Source organism: Papilio xuthus, unplaced genomic scaffold (genome assembly GCF_000836235.2).
Source record: "Papilio xuthus unplaced genomic scaffold, Pxut_1.1 DF828037.1, whole genome shotgun sequence".
NCBI classification, from domain to species: domain Eukaryota; kingdom Metazoa; phylum Arthropoda; class Insecta; order Lepidoptera; family Papilionidae; genus Papilio; species Papilio xuthus.
Genome location: NW_013530612.1, coordinates 1,357,616 through 1,377,530, shown reverse-complemented (window position 1 = coordinate 1,377,530; position 19,915 = coordinate 1,357,616). Strand labels below are relative to the sequence as shown.

At 34.4% G+C, this 19,915-nt stretch overlaps 4 protein-coding genes across 4 annotated transcripts; 2 read left to right on the top strand and 2 right to left on the bottom strand.

Moving 5' to 3' along the window:
• The first annotated feature begins 1,825 nt into the window (after window positions 1–1,825).
• Window positions 1,826–6,197, top strand: LOC106114730 (uncharacterized). The gene is made up of 8 exons (XM_013308038.1): window positions 1,826–1,909; window positions 2,246–2,330; window positions 2,912–3,047; window positions 3,558–3,697; window positions 3,925–3,985; window positions 4,916–5,027; window positions 5,357–5,449; window positions 5,997–6,197. The coding sequence occupies exons 2-8, from the start codon at window positions 2,258–2,260 to the stop codon at window positions 6,060–6,062; spliced, it is 681 nt and encodes a 226-aa protein (XP_013163492.1). The 5' UTR covers window positions 1,826–1,909; window positions 2,246–2,257; the 3' UTR covers window positions 6,063–6,197.
• Window positions 6,198–7,421: 1,224 nt separating this feature from the next.
• LOC106114729 (uncharacterized) lies at window positions 7,422–11,194 on the top strand. Its single transcript, XM_013308036.1, has 8 exons — window positions 7,422–7,512; window positions 8,048–8,152; window positions 8,550–8,709; window positions 9,030–9,172; window positions 9,271–9,331; window positions 9,726–9,843; window positions 10,426–10,521; window positions 10,948–11,194. The coding sequence occupies exons 2-8, from the start codon at window positions 8,056–8,058 to the stop codon at window positions 11,038–11,040; spliced, it is 768 nt and encodes a 255-aa protein (XP_013163490.1). The 5' UTR covers window positions 7,422–7,512; window positions 8,048–8,055; the 3' UTR covers window positions 11,041–11,194.
• A 1,243-nt stretch (window positions 11,195–12,437) lies between these two features.
• LOC106114640 (uncharacterized) lies at window positions 12,438–14,218 on the bottom strand. The gene is made up of 8 exons (XM_013307917.1): window positions 14,214–14,218; window positions 14,009–14,127; window positions 13,717–13,846; window positions 13,276–13,409; window positions 13,121–13,181; window positions 12,900–13,002; window positions 12,687–12,785; window positions 12,438–12,596 (listed from the first exon to the last, which is right to left on the bottom strand). Exons 2-8 carry the CDS (start codon window positions 14,082–14,084, stop codon window positions 12,537–12,539), a joined length of 663 nt encoding a protein of 220 aa, XP_013163371.1. The 5' UTR covers window positions 14,085–14,127; window positions 14,214–14,218; the 3' UTR covers window positions 12,438–12,536.
• A 1,295-nt stretch (window positions 14,219–15,513) lies between these two features.
• LOC106114646 (uncharacterized) lies at window positions 15,514–16,990 on the bottom strand. Its single transcript, XM_013307923.1, has 7 exons — window positions 16,808–16,990; window positions 16,612–16,729; window positions 16,386–16,522; window positions 16,232–16,292; window positions 15,996–16,071; window positions 15,738–15,836; window positions 15,514–15,650 (listed from the first exon to the last, which is right to left on the bottom strand). The coding sequence occupies exons 1-6, from the start codon at window positions 16,881–16,883 to the stop codon at window positions 15,744–15,746; spliced, it is 561 nt and encodes a 186-aa protein (XP_013163377.1). The 5' UTR covers window positions 16,884–16,990; the 3' UTR covers window positions 15,514–15,650; window positions 15,738–15,743.
• Window positions 16,991–19,915: the final 2,925 nt, after the last annotated feature.

Genomic DNA, 19,915 nt, shown 5'->3' with positions numbered 1-19,915 from the left:
ATAGTAGACATTTAAAGTAGGAAAATCTTATCGATAATGTGGGATAAGTGAAACTGTTATTGCTTTACAGTTTAGAATAACAACAAATAACAGTATTATTCTAAACAAAGCTATATAAAAGATAACACTTTTAACCTTCATAATATCTTGAAAATATGTCCTTATGTTAGTACCGGAATTTCCGTGTTTTCAGGGATTATTTAAAATAAATAACTTTGTCTTCCTTAATATAATTTGGTGATGTCCAATATTTGAAAATATAAGGCGTAAGAAATGAACCTTATAAGAAAATTTTCAGAATCTTGGAATGAAATTGAAGAAAATATGTATTAGCTACATACTAAAATGCTATCTGAGGTTAACGTTTCAAGATCGAATGTTGAGTTCGGCCTTTTGTCAGTTTATAAATTAAATTAATTTAGCTTTAGGCACAATGAACACATAACATCACTTTTAGAGCGAGATGAGTTTCGCTACGATGTGCGGGGAAACCATTGTATAGATGATTTCGATAAAAAAGTAAACGAATTCTTTATTACCAGCATTTGCCCGCGGCTTCGTCGAGTAATAATTATATAGCCTATGTCACGCGGGGAAAGTGTATCTTCCTAGTGTTAAATATTTTTTTTCAAATCGGTTCAATTGTTTCGGAGCATATTAATCTAATCTAACAATCAAATCTTTCTTCTTCATAATAATAGCATAGATAACCTAAATAAATTTATAAATATTTACGTATCTATGCATTTAGATAATTTTATCATTATAATTAATAAATTATCACTTCAGGTATTTAAGAAAGATACTATAGACAATTTTACCTACACTAGAGTTTTTTTGTTTTTACAAGATATATTTTAGGCCCAAGAAGAAATGTCTTAAAACTAGAATGAAAATAATAATGGCATAAGATTTGCTACAATAATGGCTATAGATTTATATTACTGCATATCTAAAAATAAATAACTAATCCTTCATAACACTTCCAAAGTCCTAACTTTAACAATTTTTGGACTGATCCGGGAAAGAACTGCAAAAGGACACTCTTATTTTCGGCGGCATAAACCATTTTACAACCCTTTTTTGCGTTAAAATAGAGCCTATGTCTTTTCAAAGGACTAAATATTAGTAAGGTTAACAACAAAACATATAAATCTTAACAATACAACCACGAGCCGTCAGTCAAGGTCATCAAATTGGACGACTGCGGTGAGCAGGACACGTTGCACGCATGGTTGTTTGCACAGTTCCTAAACGCCTGTTAGAAGTTTAGCCGGATGAACGTAGAGCACGTGGTAAGCCGAAGCTAAGATGGCTTATTGTCGTCGAGTGTGATCTCAAGAATATTGGCGTTAAAAGCTGCTGGGTTAAACAAAGTACATTCGCTATGAAGCGATTCCACAATGAACTTCAAAAATGTATAGAACTGACAATATCTTTCGATGAGTCAACAAGTGATTGTCGCGCGTCAGTTTCGAACATTTTTGACGTTCGGAATGCACTTTGTCTAACCCCCTGGACGTAAAAAACCGAAAGTAGACCGGCATGGAGAAATTTACTTGACCATGTCGAACCGCGGCTGTAGGGTCTTACATGATGATGAAGAACCATTTTGGTTCAATAAGTCACTCCATTTAGTTTGATACATGATGTATTTCAATGTATACATATAAAGGTTCTAATGCTTGGTGTAGTTTAGGTCATTATACTATACAGGATTTTTATATCTACAAACGAATAACACCTGATTCTTTTGTAACGTCAATGGAGTACAGCGAACGGAAAGGATTATATAGATAAAATTAAAATCGTCGTGTGATTAATTATGTTTCAGATATAATCACTGATTTCCGATACAATATAAAAAGTTGATAACACATTGCTAAGTCTACTTGCAACTAGTGTAAAGGTAAGTTAGGACATGTTATGTGTAATTTTAATTTGTAAAAGGAAAAAGTTATCGATGAATTAAATTTATAATATTAATTAATTTATAAATCTTTTGAATTGATTTTGCATAAGTACTTACATATTTCATTCAATTAATTATCTTTATAGTGCAATGTAAATAAAATAAATCAATAATTCAATTAATTAATCAATAAATGTTATTTATAATTATTTAAGAGAGACTTATTTTTCAAACTTTAAAATGTTTTTGATTATTAAAATATTTAAATTAGTATATGCTTACTTATATAACTATATAGCTGTATGTAATTATTTTTACGTTTAAAATTATTAGGATCGAAGGACCATGAAGACCTACGCATTTGCCGTTTTGATGCTCTTGGCTGGCGCCAGCGCCTTGCCTACTATTAGCGAAGATGGTGAGTTTTTTTAATACTTAATACGAATAGTAAACTATACATTTTATAATGCATTCACAAGTTAATTACGCAGGTTATATTCGTGAGAATTTTTAGCAGTAAAAGCCCAAAAAGGGTAAATATATTTTTCCGAGTTGTTCTAATTAAAATATATAAAATCTAATATAAAAAATAATAAAATTGTTTTATTCCAATCACGATTGTTAGAAAGTTACTCTTAGTCATAACAAAGAGGTCCTATTACCTCGCTGACACGTTCACTCTTTCACGTCTCAGATTGTTACCAAACAGATAGATAAATAAAACTAGGCAACCGTGTTTAAGCTAACCAAATGATTTCCGATCTGTTCCGAGACTGGGACCTACTCGGGAGCAAACTGGGAGTGACTGCCGCGCGCCAGCCGGCGAGGATTTTCAAAGAACCTTCTTGTTCAACCTATTCGAATTTAGAGTTAGATAATCGTGTCATCTTTAAAATTTACCAAATTGATGGTTAAAAATGTTATTAGTTAGTGAGTCAATATGCGATCCATAAAAGATTTACATTGCAGTTTTCCGTACAAGACCTTATTTTATTACAGAACTCAGGCAACAGAGAGTGATCACCGACACCATCCTCGGTCTGATCGACGGAGTGAGCCAAGCCATCCAGGCCCGTGGTCTAGACCCATACCACCTTAAATTTGCCGAGAGTTCCTTCGCTCTTTCAGAACCTGAGTAAGTTCCTAATTCTTATGACATGAAATATTTACAATCCTGTTTAAGGTTAAGTCTTAATATGCTTTCATTTTGCATTGTTATGCAAAATCCTATTGGCAACACATTTACTATCTCAGTTGCCAAAGAAAATGAAAGTGGTGTAAATTTTTGAAAATTCTATATTTTTTTGTTCTCTGCGATACAAATCAACGGTATTAGAGAATTATTCATGAACAGCTCACTATACGTCCCCACTGAGGGGCTCGAAGCCTACCCTAAGTTAGGGATGACTCGACCGTAGTCAACCACGCTGGCCCAGTGCGGGTTGGTTGACTTCACACATATCTTTAAATTTTTTCCTTCATCGTAAGAACGTCGGATAAATGTACATATGTAAATCGAAAAACGCATAGGTACTTGGCGGGATTCGAACCCAGGACCTGCAGATTGCAAGTCAAGTGCTTAAACCCCTAAGCCACCTAAGCTCTTTGGAGATTTTTTTTTATCATTAAATCCTTTTTTCAACAGAATCCTCAGTGGCTACGCCTTCGCCAGGGATGTTAACTTGGTGGGTCTCAGCAACATCAGAGTGAACAACATCAACTTCTCAATCCTCGCCCAGAGACTGACCATTGACCTCTCTCTGCCAAATCTCAGAGGCAGCGTTGGTAAGTTCTACTTTTGAAAGTAATCTACATTGCTTTAGGACATAAGTTAGGACATTTATAGGTGGCAAAATAGGAGAGAAGAAATGTGAAGGCGAGAAAGAGGCTAAGAAGCTTATTTATAGTTCAAAAAGAAAGTAGACTTGTCTTGATATCCTTAACATTTCAATTATGAAATCTGTTGTGAAATATATGTTTCTCTGAATTACAACTTTTTGGTTTATTTATAGGTGAATCCCACTTCGAAATGAACTTGTTCGACCGTGAACTCGATGGACAGGGCAGTGGAAGGTATGACAAATATTTGAACTTTAAATAAAAATCCGAACGACCTAATAAATAAAGTTAAAGCGTAAGATTTATCATCATCAGCCCAGTGTACGTCCCCATTAAGGGGTTCGGAGTCTACCCTATGTTAAGGGTGATTAGGTTATAGTCAAACTCGTAGGGTCAGTGTGGATTGGCTTCATACATATCTTTAAATTTTTTCGCATAAGATAGAAGCTTAAGATTATTTTAGCAATATTATTCTTTATCATAATAGTTGCGTAATAATAAAAGAATTTCACTAAAAACGATATTGTCGCAATCTCATAAATTTATGCATATCAAATGGGCTTATTTCTATCACTAAGTCTGATAACTGTTTTATTAAGTCTGATTTATTGAATTAATCTGCTTAATGCTTGTATTGGAAGGTAAAGATTTCTTGAAATTATATCATCACTTTAAAATTATTAAAGTTGTAAAGTTTGAAAACATTTATTAGTTTAAGTTAAGAGTATTATTGTGTACTTCGAAACAAAAATGAAAATTTAAGGTTAACGTACCTTGCACCACGCATCGGGCATCGCGGGCATGGTATTCACTAGCCGCGCCGCCTTGACGCCACCGATTAAGCTACAAGAAGATATAAAATTGCAATACGCCATTTTCCCTTGCACGGGTGAATAGTTCGGGGCGGTCGGGTACAAAGCGAGTGGACACTTCGCCGATACCTCGTGGACCGCTAGCTGTCCATCCAAGCAAGAAATCAACAGTGACTTTCCTAACAAATTTATAACTTTGACCTGCTCTATCGGTGACGTCAAGGTGGCGACGCGTGGATGCCGTGTTGATGGTGAGACGGGATGATGTTGCGAGGGCGAGGAGTTGACGATTCAGCGTTTATCCTTAGGTTTATCGGGCCAGTGTTATTTATAGAGTTTAATTTTGTTTTAGTTTGGAAATCGTCAACCTCGGTCTTAAAGCCGATGTCAGGGTGTCCGTCGGTGTCATCTCTGGTATCACCGTTCGCAGCATCGATTTGGACTTGTATCTTGACAATGTTGTGGTAAGTCAAGGAACATATTGAAACCAGTAATAATCAGCCCTTACTCGCAAGGCCATGACTTCTGGCTGAATGTTTGTTTAAACGTATCTTCAGAACGGCTGCACGGATCTTGCTGAATAGCTTCAATAGCCTTTTTCTAATACACCTATTTCTAGTGTGGATAGTAATTATTTGCATAATTTTCACAATATATCGAGTTTTTTTTATGTTTCTGGGCAGACAAAAAAGGATGCTATAGTGAGGTGATCTTCTCTACCATACCTTTAACCTTTAGTATCCGTATATTTTTATTTTCAATTATGTTTCTAAATCTAATCTTTTATTTTTAGTCCGACTTGCAAGTGAACCTCTTCGGCCGCGACCTCTCCGCCTCCTTCAACAACTTCTTCAACGGTCTTCCCGCCTTCGTAAAAGAGAACACGGTTCGTATTTACTAAATTACTCAAGTGTACTACATCACTAATAGTAGCTAAAATTACCTTTTTAAAATGTTAACGTTTATGTCAATCTGATACACAACTTGGTAACGAAAGCGCCAATCGCTTCAATGGATTCTAATAATGTCAAAACATCATACTGTAATTAAGCTAAGCTTTAACATATAAAATAAAAGAAGAAAGAAAAAAAAAGAATAATTATAGCAATTTCAAATTGTATTTATGTACCTAAAGGTACAAATAAGTAATTTTATATGTTTCCTTTTTTTAATAATCAAAGAGCTTGTGTTAATTTAATTTATATCAAATATCTGACACGTGAAATGACAAAAGGCAATCTGTAAATGTTGGATACTTTGTGCCATAAACCAATAAGACCGATGGAAAGGTTATTTTGTTGGGCATGTTCTTTGACCGCTTATAACCTAAACGAACAGGTTGTGAGCAGTGAGATGTTAAATTCCCTTTAGCGTTATAAGGATACAGTCAGCTGGGTTTTTGTTTTTTAAATAATAAATGATGGTTTTTACAGGTTGCCATCAACGGTCTCCTTGAGTACATTGCGTGGATCATCGTTGAAAGAGTTCTTGATAACTAATTTGAATAAATACTTCAAGTTGGATTGTTTTGAAATGTGATTTAATGCAAGTAAGATCGATGTGTTGTTAAAATAAATATGTATAAAAATATAACTTATGTATTATTATATAATTAAATAAAATACTCACACATATATATTTGTTTTTCATTATTTATTAAAATTTATATATCAAGCATTTCGATGGTGTAGAATCTGATTTAACTATAATATTAGTAAGAACACTGTATATATAAATAAGCGTTTATATACCGAAAATAAAATACAAATACATAATAAATATTAAAATAATTGAAATTGGGTTCAATTTCTTTATAATGCTTAGTTATAAGTGCTTTCGATCAGTCTGTACGAGTATACAGCGGTGTTCTATTTCGTTACTCGCCTAAGGTTTGGATTGTTCGGTGCTTATTTAACAATTATAATTTTGCCTTTTAAATTAGTCAGAGAGCGAGCGAGAGAGAGAGAAATAATATGAAAGCGCCATCTATATCATTTGTTTAAAAACAGTTTCTTTAAGTCAATGTAATTTTAAGCAATATGCTCTTTATGTGTGATGTCAATATTACTGTGTCGAAATATTGTGCCTTTAATTTAAAGCAAAAACCATATGATTTCATTATTCGAAAAATAAATATTTTTACAGCATGATTTTGGTTTCCTCTGACTTAAATATAGTTCACACTAAATGAACTAGATGACGCCACAGTGCTTTAAAATCCCAATGGCTTTCTGTTGTTTTTAAGAAAGTGGGATAACATTTAAGTTAAGGTATTGTATATTGTACTCATAATCCTACACTTAGCAAATATAGCTGCTTATAATGTTTTCGTATAATATTTTGTACCTATCGGCCCACCATGAAACATCGAACATTTTACTAAAATAAAAAAAAATCGTTTGTAAAAGAAGACTTTTCTCTGGTATTGCTGATGTCCATCGGCGTCGTTGAACACCTTGGTGTTCACGCTGCTCGTTTGCCCCCTTCTGTTATATAAAAAAAGAGAAGATAATCCCAGAACTTCACTGCTCTGACATTTGAATATGCAATCACTATTTTTTTTTAATTATCTCGTAATCAACAAGAGGCTTGCATAAATCCGTTGACGTACGAAATGTAACCTAAATCAACGAGACCATGATAAATACCTAATATATTAGGTATATCTATATATAATATACCTATGGTTGATTTTTTTGCTTTTCTGTACATAGGGATTTATAATTTCGACAGTCACGATATTTTATTTTGCATAAAGTAGTTCGTTTTATCACATACATGACACGTGACCAATTTTTAAAATCCCCGATTAACTCACGAAATCAATGTAATGTTCTGATTAAGATAATGTAATTTTATGATATCAGAATTAAACTGATAACTAGCCTCGTAATAGTGTTTGTCCAAATTTTCGATTTATTGTTTTGTTTCAGTGTACGCGGACAAAGGGTAAGGTATTTTATTAATATTTTACTGTTTTATTGATAAGATTTTAAAAGTATTTTGTTACTTATGGATACTAGACTTAGCTCAAAATATAGTAGAAACTTGATAAGCGAGAGTTTAAAAGAGCGTGATGTCTTTCTCGCTTATAGAATTTCGCATTAATCCGAAATTCTCATTTATGGAGGTCGACCGTCTGGAGCGGACAATGACTCGCTTATAGAAGTTTCTTGTTTATTCAGAACGAAGAAACAACATGAAAATCTTCTGGCTACGCTTACGGCCAGGGTTGTGGCTAGCAAATTAGAAATAGGCACTATTTAGGGTTCTGCAGCTCGAAAGGAAAAAAACGGATTACCCTTATAGGATCACTTAGTTGTCCGTCCGTCTGACCGTCAGGATCCTTTTTTTTATAACAGAAGGGGGCAAACGAGCAGCGGGAACACCGAGGTGTTCAACAACGCCCCTGATGCAGCTGATTGTTTGCATGCATTATAGAAAGTAGACATTTTATAACGTACTTCAATTATATCTATTTCAGGTACTAAAATGCGTTATTTAGCCATTTTGATCGCGGCGGCATTAACCGTGGTAGGAGCTTCGCCCGTCGAAGTGGGAAATATCAGGGAAAAGATATTTCTAACAGGTAAACAGTTATATAAAATACAAAATTGAATTAGGCAAAACGCTATAAGAAGTAGATCTTTAATAAATATTACTACCTAGCTGTCGCTCGCGATTCCATATGCGCGCAATAAAAAAAATAATTTGTAGCCTATGTGTTCTTTCAGGCTATATCCTACATCTATGCCAAATTTCAGCGAGATCCATGCAGCCATTCTGGAGATACCTTGTTACGAACATGTATTCATCCATCCAAACATTCGCATTTATAATATTCGTACGACAGCATAGTTTTAGCTACCATTAAAACTTGTTTCTGGAGTCTTATTCAAGGTTGTGTATATTAATGTCATCTTCTGTGCCCCATTTAAGTGCTTACATTCTTTATTACTGAAATGTTGTATTAATTAAATTTTCAGAGGAAAATACAAGAAACAGTATATTGGAACAGTTGGTACTTGGTTTAATTGAAGAGTTGAGAGAATTGATGGTGACTGGATCAGACACTATTCCAGTGTTAGACCCGCTCTTCGTAGATGAGTTATATATCGATCAAAACACTATTGCCATTATACCGGGGTAAGATAAAGAGCTCTTTATCAACAAACAACAAAAATTGAATTTTTTTTTGGTCCACAAAAATTTCTGTTACCGCCGTATTCAGTCTTTAATTACTACTTCTATGAGATCTACACTAAGGACTCCTAAACAATCACAGACTCTAAGTGCAACCTCGCTATTTTGACGTATTCAGATGGCCACTTAATCGTGTGCTATCTTGTACTATTAAAAAAGATTTTAAGCAATTACTCCTTATCAAACAAAGTTTATATTGACCAATATATACTTACATATATATTTATATTTGACTTAATTAACATATGTAACATATTTTTCAGACATATATCCATGAATGATTTAACAGTGGAAAATTTGAGCACATTTGTAATCAACGAATTCGGTTTGACGATGACTTCCTTGCTGCAGCAACGGTACCGACTCATATTAGATGGCCATATCCCAGTATTAGATGTTAATGCAGGTCAGTATGTCACTCTTTGTACATAAGGCCAGATGCGTGTAGAAAATAAAACAAGTAAATAGCTCTATAGACAATATATAACAGACTGATACTTTCAGGTGCCTACGACCTGGACTTGACAATTTTCGGCGGAAGTATTTTTGGCAGAGGAGAAATGTCGTAAGTACCAACACCATTAATCTATTCCCTGCAGCGGTTCGGCACATGTACTTTGACATCTCTACAAGCCGTTTATCTGAATTTACTCCCTTCTTATGCATATCCTCGTCTATACAGTCCATCCATACTTTCTTCATTTTCCCTCTAACTTTATCCACGTTTAATTTCAACACTTGCTTGTTTATGTGCCCATTATCATCTCATACTTTAGGAGAAATGTTTTACATTTAAAAGTTACAAGAAGCCTATAAAAACTGCTATACCAAAGTAGTTTAGTGTAGATTTCTTGAATTAAATCTATAGTAAGGTTACGTTTTTTTAACGTCATAACTTTCAGGGTGACTAATTCTAGAAACAATATTTTTTTTTCTTAAATACATATTTCGTGTTTCAGATTAAGGGTTGTCGAGCCTCGTATTCGTGCAAACATCGTCCTGTCTATAAGTCTTTCTGGAGGGATTTTTATAACTTTGGAAGAATGCAGACTTAGTGTTTCAGTGGGTTCATTTGATGTGAGTATTAATTAAATTATTCAAACTTTCGTGAGACATTATAATAAACTTATATGAAAACGGCTAAACACTCACGTACATATATTCGTCCGGTTGCGGCATTGACTAGTATGGTATGGTACCAGTCCCACGAAGTCCCCGATGGGCCGGAAACTAGTCGGTGCCGCCACCGGACGAATTTACGTGAGTGTTTAGCCGTTTTTATATATGAGTATTATTCTTTAATTTGTTATTTTTGATGCATTTGCCTTTTTTAATGAATAAATTAGCGCTTGACTACGATATTATTCATGATTTTCGTTAAGTACTGGTTTTAAAGGTAACGTCTATAAGTTGCTTTGGAAATGTCGTAAAGAAGAGACCATAGAAAACAGATTGGTTGTGATCGGTTGATGTCACGCTTAATCCAACTTACTTGAACTGTAATATTTTGCAACCTTCTAGGACCAAAACGAAACAAGTTTGGATATAACTTTATTGAAACCTAGACTTTTTAAACCTTTGGAATAACGAAATTAGGACGATTGAAATCATTTGTAGTTTTGTGTTGTGTATTTAAATAATAAATTTTCTTTTTTTCAGCCAAAAATAACTGGTTTATTCAACGATCCCGTACTTAGCGACTTCATCAGCGTGTTTTTGAAAAATTTTGTTGAAGAAATACTTGTTGTTATGGAGGTACTTTCAATTAGTAAATTTCTTATAAAATATAACAGAGATTCCACGGTACTAATACTGGAACAAATCTGATGTTTGTCCACAAAATTTATATCCAATTCTTGGAGTAGATGGAACAAGTTGGAAGATTCATTTATCCCCTTAAATATGTGCTTCTGCCAATCTGGTTTTGGTTCACTCGTTCAATGTGACAGTGGTATTTAACGTGACGTGGAAGGTGAAAAAACTGAAGGTTGGAATATGACGACATGTCACTGGGGTGTGACTTTAGGCAGTCAGATAAGGACGGGATTACGGATAAAAATATTTGTAGTAAAAGTAATGAAAAGAATCTTCAAAAGTGATAATTGCCCCTTGTGAGAATCAGTTTTAAAGATTCTGTAATAATTAAAAAAAATATTTAGTCCTATTTTTCTTTCTTTACAGGATGAAATAACGGAGTTTCTCAGTGTCAACGTTATGGAGATTGGTAATCAAATATTAGCTGAATTGGATTTGTCAACGATTCTAGGCGTGTAAATGTCATAAAATATTAGATTTATAGCATTTTCTTCCAAATTGTAAAAGAATTGTGTATGGTAAACGGGAAAACTTACAATGTATTTACACAAAGACTGTTTATAAAAGATTTTAGGTTATTGAAAATGTTTATGCATTAAACTGTTATATTTTATTATTTCTTTCATTTGATATCAGTTAACGTATAACATTTAAAATCACGGATAAACAAGAATTAAGCCACAAAGTCACTGAACATTCAAATATACTCCAGTAGTGAATTCGCTGATCCTAATGAAGGAGCCCTGACGATTCTGAATGAGGTTTCAAACACCGGAGATCCCCCGTTTGAGCCAAGGAATCTCGGGAAAGGTTCCACCGATTGACAGGACTTTCATGGAAAGGTAGCTGCTGCATGCAAGCATATTGTAGGACACTTTTTTCATACGCTGTCGAAGTTGCGGTTGACCACTTGTTTAGTAATCAATCCATTATGGAAAACGATTCCACGTCTGTGTGCCTTTTTTATCATAATGTGGCAAACGAGCGAGTGGCCACCTGAAATTGCTGAAACAGCGAAGTGACCGGTGCCCATAGACATACACAACTGCATATGAGTTGTTAATGTGTTCCTGTGTGTTCTTCCAGACTACATTATACATATATGCCAAATTTAAGCGAGATCCATGCAGCCGTTCTGGAGATACCCTCGAATAAACATCCAGCCATCCAACCATACATACAAACATTCGCGTTTATAATAGTAGTAACCAATCAACTATGGAGAACGATAAAATATTAATAAACGTAATGAAATAAAAATTACAAACACAAGATGTTATAAAACATACGTATATTTAAATTGGGCTGTGCCGAAATTTTTGTCATGTTTTTGTTAAAAATAAATTGATTACGAGTACTGTTTTGTATATTTGCTGTTTATGTTGTTTTAAATAAATGGTTGTTTATTTTTGCATGATGTGGTGACAAATGGTGTGAATTTATCAGCAAAGAAAATTGTTCAGATAATGTAAAGTGTTTTTCCGTGTGTTTGCGTTGTCCAGTTTTGTTCATGTTTCGTCGTATATTTGTCTATTTGTTGAAATGATAAATTCTTAATAAACAGTTTTAGTGAAGTGTCAAGTTATACTGAACACCGTTTGAATATGATATGATATTGTGTCCCTTTTTAAATTAGTTTTGCTAATCTTGACTATGTCGAAAGCTTGGTCCCAAAAATCAAACAAACTTGACTTTATACCCATACATATTTAATAATAAGTTAATAGCAACTACTTTAGATTAAAACTATATCATAGTATGTTAGAACTCTATTTAAAATTATAATTGAATAGGCAATAATAAAAATATCATTGGTACTCCATATCGTTTTTTCAAGGATAAAAAAAAATCAAGTATATTGTTTGATGTGTTTATTAGAATAAATAACGATTGGTGAAGAATCCGGTATTAAAATCGATACATTATTTAATATTAAAAAAAATAATGATGATATTTTAGAACAGGCGCTCGACAATACGGATGATGACTCCCTCGAAGAAACGGTTGATTTCGTTCTGTAAGCAAAAAAACATGATTCATGAGAATCAATTAGATTTAAGAACGACATAATGAAGCATTGAAAATAATATATTGAAATGCATTACCTCGTATTGGATGAGCAGATTGGGCAAGGTGTTTCCGACGAAGTTGTTCACACTGTCAGTCACGTCATTTCCTTGGAGAATGAAGGAGCTGAAGTCGGCCTAATAAAAACACATAATATGTACTAGCAATAAGGAATATATTTTTTGTAAAATATAAGTTTGTTGTATTAAAAATTTAAAAAAAGATGAGGGAAGAAATAAGATGGAACTCACTTCAATTCCTCCAAGTTGGCATGAAAGGCTCAAATCATCAAGAAGGTATGCAGAGAGTCCCAGGCTGATACGTGCGGCCAAGCGAAGGTCGACAATAGCGATTCTAAAAAAAGGAAAGGGGAATGAATTAATTTCATCTTCTTGTAAATTCCGGGATACGATTTCACCAAAATAACTATGAAAGATATTGTTTATGAATCTTTTTAATGAATAATACGTACCTTCCGCTAAATTCACCCTGAATGTTCCTGCTTCCAATAGTCACGTCACCAATGACATTATCTAAAACAAACACGAACAACAATTATGTACTGGTTAAAACAATAACAAAACATCATAATTCAAATAATTGTAGAAAGTGCAAACGATACATTACCAACACCAGCAGCGAGTCTAGGCAGAGAGATGTCGATGTCCAAATCAGAGCCCGAGAAGCCGACAGAGTTGACGACAATGTTGCTGAGGCCAGAGAACACGAAGTTCTCGACGCGACCGCTGGCGAAGAGGAATCTGCGACAGCAAACATAGAATAGGTGTTATTTTTCAAACCGTGCCTATTGGAATACAAGAATCAAATTTTTTTAGTGCTTTAAACCTTAACAATGCATTAAGAACAAATAATACAGTTGTTAAAATAACATTATAGTGGTACGGAAAAGTTTCATTAAGTAGGAAAAATGTTATTGCCGTTTTAAAATTGACTGGTTACAAATTTCCTGGACGTTTTCAGAAGTTTCATCACAATGCGATCATTGGTTTAGGTATACATAGAATGATTTTTAAATAAATAGACAAGATTTGATATGAAAGTAATTACCCGCCAAGAGTGTATTCTCCTTTAGCAAGCTCAACGACGTAGGGGTCAAGACCGCGCTCCTGGATCATCACAATGACGGAATCAATAAGTCCAATGACAATCTGGTCAAGAGCCCTCGAGTCTCTCAAGTCTAAAAAAAATAAAATATCAATAATTAATCCTAAAAAGAATTATTTAATTTTTTCATGTTTTTGTGTTTAACAATAATACGTTATTTAGCAGGCTCTGGTAGGGACGTATAGTGACCTGATGATGATGATGATTTAGTACGTTTAATCAAAGATGTACTTACTCGAGGTTTGAACTTGCTGAGGCAAGGAGTTGGCTGTAGCCAACAGTGCAAAGAGAGCGAATCCAATGATTTTCATGGTGGTTTTTTGGTGTGTTTTCTGAAATTGTAAGAATGAATTGCTGTAGCAAAACAATTAAACCAATAAAGAATATATATAATTATTTATAATAAACTTATAATTTAGGAATTATAGTTATTCGCTTACCTTGTTTCTGGTACAGAATGAAAATATTCTCGCAACAGGTGTATTTAAACTAAACCGAAATCTAAGATAGCAATAAAAGAATGCTTATCAATGAGATCTTTACTAATGCCTATCATATTACTTCAAATTAGTAATTAAAAATTAGATTTATCATGCCAGGTGTTCCTGATTTGGTTCAATATTCCTTCTTATCTTTGTATAGCAACAGCCAGATGTTTCTGATAACAATAAGTCTAAAGATTCGTACATTTTTCCATTGCATTAGAAATTTATAATCACATACATGGCCGACGGTGTCGGTTGTTAAGGGATCAAGCACTTGACTTGCAATCTGCAGGTCCTTGGTTCGAATCCCGCCGTATACCAATGTGTTTTTCGATTTCCGATTTACATATGTACATTTGCCCGACGTTCATACGGTGAAAGAAAACATCGTGATGCAACCTGCACATATCTGAGAAGAAATTCAAAGATATGTGTGAAGTCAACCAACCAGCACTTGGCTAGCGTGGTTGACTATGGCCTAATCACCTTTAACTTTGGGTAGGCTCCGAGCCACTTGGTGGGGACATATAGTGAGCTGATGATGATACATGGCCGACAGTTTATTGTATTGCATTATTTTTAAAACAAAAGTAATCTAAAATGTTTTCCTTTTTTTGTAAAAAATTATGTTCTTACGTTTATAACCTTAAGGTGAAGACAAAGACTAGGGATTTTCATGTGATACGATTCTCAGAAATCTCGCTTGTTCTTCTACATCAATATATGTACAAATGTATACACATAGTCTATATTGTTAATTTATATGTACAACTTATTTAATAGTGTTTTTTTTTTATTTTAGTAAACTTTTAAATTTATCAAGTGTAGGCTCATGTCTTATGTGTTCGGATAAACTATTGAGTAAGTAAGGAACTCGTTTTTTTTAACGTTCTATTTCCATAGTAATTTTGCACTATGGATATTTTAAATTTGATGCTTACTTTGCAAAACAGAACGTTTAATGTTTAATCAGACGAAATGTGGAACTGCTTCCACTTGTCACCTGCCTTCTGTGTGGTAGTGGTATTATACCGGACATACCCATTCGTGCAACAAATATTGTTGCTGGCATCTACGACTGTCAACTTATATTTTAATCTTTTAGATATTAACTCTTTTCTTGAAGAATTTTTATTTTAGTCGACGTATCTGTAAAGGCATATCAAGACGAGCACGACCTTCAGTAACGAAGTATGCGGAGATTAATAACATAAATTTTCGATTAAGGTTTTTTTTTTATTAAAAACAAAACGTATATTGTTTGACATGTTTATTCAAGAATATTTAAGATGAAACTTTTATTAGGACAACAAGGTATCAATAAAAAATGTTTTAGCCTAGGTCGTCGACATGCCGGATGATCACTCTCTCGAAGAAACGATTGATTTCTTCCTGAAAGCAAATAAAGGAACAATTTAAAAATGTCTTCAAACCAACATCTATTTAAGGTCAACAATTTGACAACTTGTAAATTATTACCTCCTGTTAGATGAGTAATTTCGGCAGGGTTTTTTCGAAGAAGCTGTTAACACTGTCAGTGACGTCATGGCCTTGGATAACGAAGGACTTAAAGTCGGCCTGGAAAAAATTAAAAATAACTTGTATCAAAGTTAAAATTATAAATAAAGATTGGACTTTAGAATAAACTTAAAAATTTTTAAAGCAGCATGTTAGCAATTACATTTGAAAGAAATGAAAAGCAAAATTAAATGAATAATAAAAGTAAAAGATACTCACTTCAACTCCTCCGATTTGGCATGAGGCCTCCGGATCATCAAGAACGGTCTGGCAGCGAAAGTCGACCAAAGCTATGCTGTAAAAAGAGAATAGAAACTTACTCATTCTGGATACAAATTTCAGATATACTAAACCATGAATTACATATATTTCACCAACCGTGAAATATAAGGCCTATTTTGCATTCTTATCTGATGGATTTGTTATTGTTAAAAATTTCCATCAGTAATACATACCTTCCACTAAATTCAATTTTAATGTTTCTGCTGCCAATAGTAACTTCACTAAAGAATTTATCTGAAATAAACACGAACACAAATTATTTACTGGATTAAATAATAACAAAACATTAAAGTAGAGAAAATGTAGACAATGAGAACGATACCATACCCACACTGAGAACCGTTCTTGGCAGAGACAATTCCAATTTATCGATATCATCGTCTGAGAAGCTGACGGAGTTGACGACAATGTTACTAAGGCCAGATAAGACAAAGTTGTCGACGCGACTGGTGATGTAGAAGATACTGCGAAAACAAATATAAAACAGGCGTAACTGGGAGTAATTTAGAAGTATAGAATTACGTTAAACTTCAATCATTTGTAGCTCACATACCCGTCATGATTGTATTCTACTTCGGCTTCTTCAATGATGAATGGGTCAAGTCCGGCTTGCTTTATCTGCTGAGAGATAGATTCGACGATCTCGTTGACAATCACTTCCAAGACTAAGTCTATAATAAAAAAATAGTTTATAGAAAAATTTTAAGTTGAAATATGTTCAGATGTAAAGATATGCAAGGTTTTCTGACCTGTAAGCTCGACTTCTTGCGGCCGAGCGTTGGCAGTAGCCAACAGTGCTACGAAAGCAAATAAGATGATCTTCATGCTGTCGAACCTTTTTGAATTTAAGTTTTTGTATTGTAAATATGAGTTGATGCTACCGACTTAGAGTTCCAAATTGCCACTGTTAAAATTTTTCCAACACCGATATTTAAGCTAAACCGAAATGGCGGACAGCATTAACCAATATTTTATCAATTGAGTCTTTAGTACAATATCTATTAAATTAAAAATAACATTAATAGTTTTGCTATGAACACAGATGTGAATGATTTATTTTAAACGACTTTCTTATCATTGACTTCTAATGAGTGGAATAATTTATTTAATTTCTTGGTAATACTAGATAATGGTCATCATCATCAGCTCACTATACGTCACCACCGAGGGGCTCGGAGTCTACCCTAAACCAAGGGTGACTAGGCCATAGTCAACCACGCTGGCCAAGTGCGGGTTGGTTGACTTCACACATATCTTTGAATTTCTTCTCAGATATGTACAGGTTGCATCACGATGTTTTCCTTCACCGTAAGAATGTCGGATAAATTTACATATGCAAATCGGAACTTGAAAAACACATTGGTAAATGGCGGGATTCAAACCCAGGACCTGCAGATTGCAAGTCAAGTGCTTGACCCCTGAGCCACCGACGCTTACTAGATAATGGTATTCAATTTATTTTCACTTAATCACCTGACTAACCGTAAGTTTCTGAGACCAAAATCTCCGATTAAAACATAGTTTATCTCTGTTTTGTCAAAGATAATGACAGGGATGACGATACGTTTTATATTCTATATTTTTTGTCTCGGGAACTAACGGTAGGTTTTGTCAAAAGTCCTAAAAGTGAAACAATATTCTTTATGATATATAGTGTTAGGAAGAAAATCCGACACTGTGCCGGTGTATCGGCGCAGCACTAGCCTTATTAAAATGTCAACGCTTATGTTCCCTCACTAATCAATCTGACACTTGGTAACAAAAATTTAGTATATTATAAATAAAATGAGATATTTATTTGTTATTCACCAACTGAAAGAAATATAGAGCGGTAGTGGTAAATATAACAGTGGTAGAGCACGCTTTAACATTTTCGACGACGGACGAATTGGGCCGGCTCGACCGGTGAAATACCACGACCACACAGAAGACAGGCGTGAAGTGGAAGCAATTCCGCGTTTCGTCTAATGAGCGTGCGTCCCGGAGGCCTAATTTAGTTCTCTTTCCCTTTCCATCCTTTTTCTTATAAGGGAAGGACGGGAAGTGGACTTTCCGGATGAGAGGATGTGTGGGAAGAAAAAAAAATATTTCTGTGCATCCTCTCCTCCGTCGATTGAAGGTGGGCAACGCATATGCAATTGCGTATGTTTATGGGCAAAGGTCACTTCACTATTTCAGCGATTTCAGGTGGCCGTTCGCTCGTTTGCCACTTTATGATACATAAAAAATATAGAGAGCGGACATTGACAGCACTTGAGATTATGTTTACATATCAAACTAACGCCATCTACTGGTTAATAGCAAAACTACGTATCAACATGATTGTTAAGTATTTAAATTATTTACCGATAGATGTCGTAAAATAATATAAATGGCGATTTAAGATATTATTACATCTAATACTTAAATAATATATGTATGTTTATTATTATACATTATAATATAATATAAATATGCTATAAAGACATCGATGATAACGATAAATCCTTCTTATATTTATCTATTTTTTAGTTGTGTTTGTTTTATTTCAGTTTATAACAATAGAGGGAGCTCAATACAATTTTGTTAGATGTGAGATGGGCCGCGGACGAGAGCGAAAGCGTGCCCGTGGTCCCGTCCCGATGCGTTGGAGGAACAGAGGGGTTTAGTGGGTATGTCACCGCTATGGAGGAGAATCCCACATAACTACCGCGTCCCCCCCGGGGCGCGGAGTATGCATAAAGCATTCCCCTCTGAAAAAAAAGATGTGCGATGTTTTATTACAAGTCAATATAGGGACACTCGTCTTTTATCTTCCTACAACCAAGCGCCAAACGAGCTGGTGGCCACCTGGATTCGCCGAAATTACTAACCTGCCTCTCATATACATCTGCAATTGCAGATGCGTTGTCTACCTTTAATCGAGGGATGATGGGACACACGGAAAGAAAATATTTCAGTGTCAAATCCACTTCCTTATAAGAAAACGATTTGAAGGGAAAGAGGACTGAAGTTGGACCTTCTAGGATTATGTTACAAATCAAAATTTTGGTTCGGTATATATCATGATTTGCAGCAATTTTAAAATTCATTGTGTAAGTAACAATAGGTAGTAAAATTTACATATCACGGCACGCGTCACGTCGCGCTGCGCTTAATTAATCCTATAAAATAGTTAAACTAGTACAACTCCCAAATTAAGTGTACAGTGAGGCTTAATATGTAAAGTGTCACCTGTGTTGTTGTGGAAGACGCTGTAAATATCAAGTTAATTAATTAATTATATTATTGAACGCGAGAGTTGAGTGCGGCAAGTTCTGGTTCTGGTTTAATCAAAATATGCAAGAAAACTGAACTAAACTTTATTCTGTCGAAATTGTCGCTTGCAGATGTGGCTTAAATACAGTGCTGGTCGTATTTTGTGTTAAATACTTGGTGCTTGAAAGTGAATTGGTCAAAAACAATTAGTGGTGGACATTGTTATGTTATTTTGTCACTTACCCACGTCGATTTGCAAATTTGAGGAAGTCCTACCATATGATTTGACATTTCGACATTTCGTTTAATGCAATCGTGGCGCAACGGCCTTGCCTACGCTCACGGAGTACATTCTTACTACAGTACGCAGCGAGTCCAGTGGTTCGAGCCCGGGAAAGAAGTTCCGACTTTTTGTTCTTTTTTTTACATTTTGTAATATACAAAATTATATTATTTTAATGATCAGTAATTGTTGTTCGGTTTTTTTTTTACTACATTTAAAGATATCTGGAATTATATATATATAAGTAATAAGTACATTTTGTTCTGTCAAGTCTCTTACTTTTTTTTTTTTTGTATAACTTAGTTAAAAGAAAGATTCGTCGTTTTTTTGTGTTACG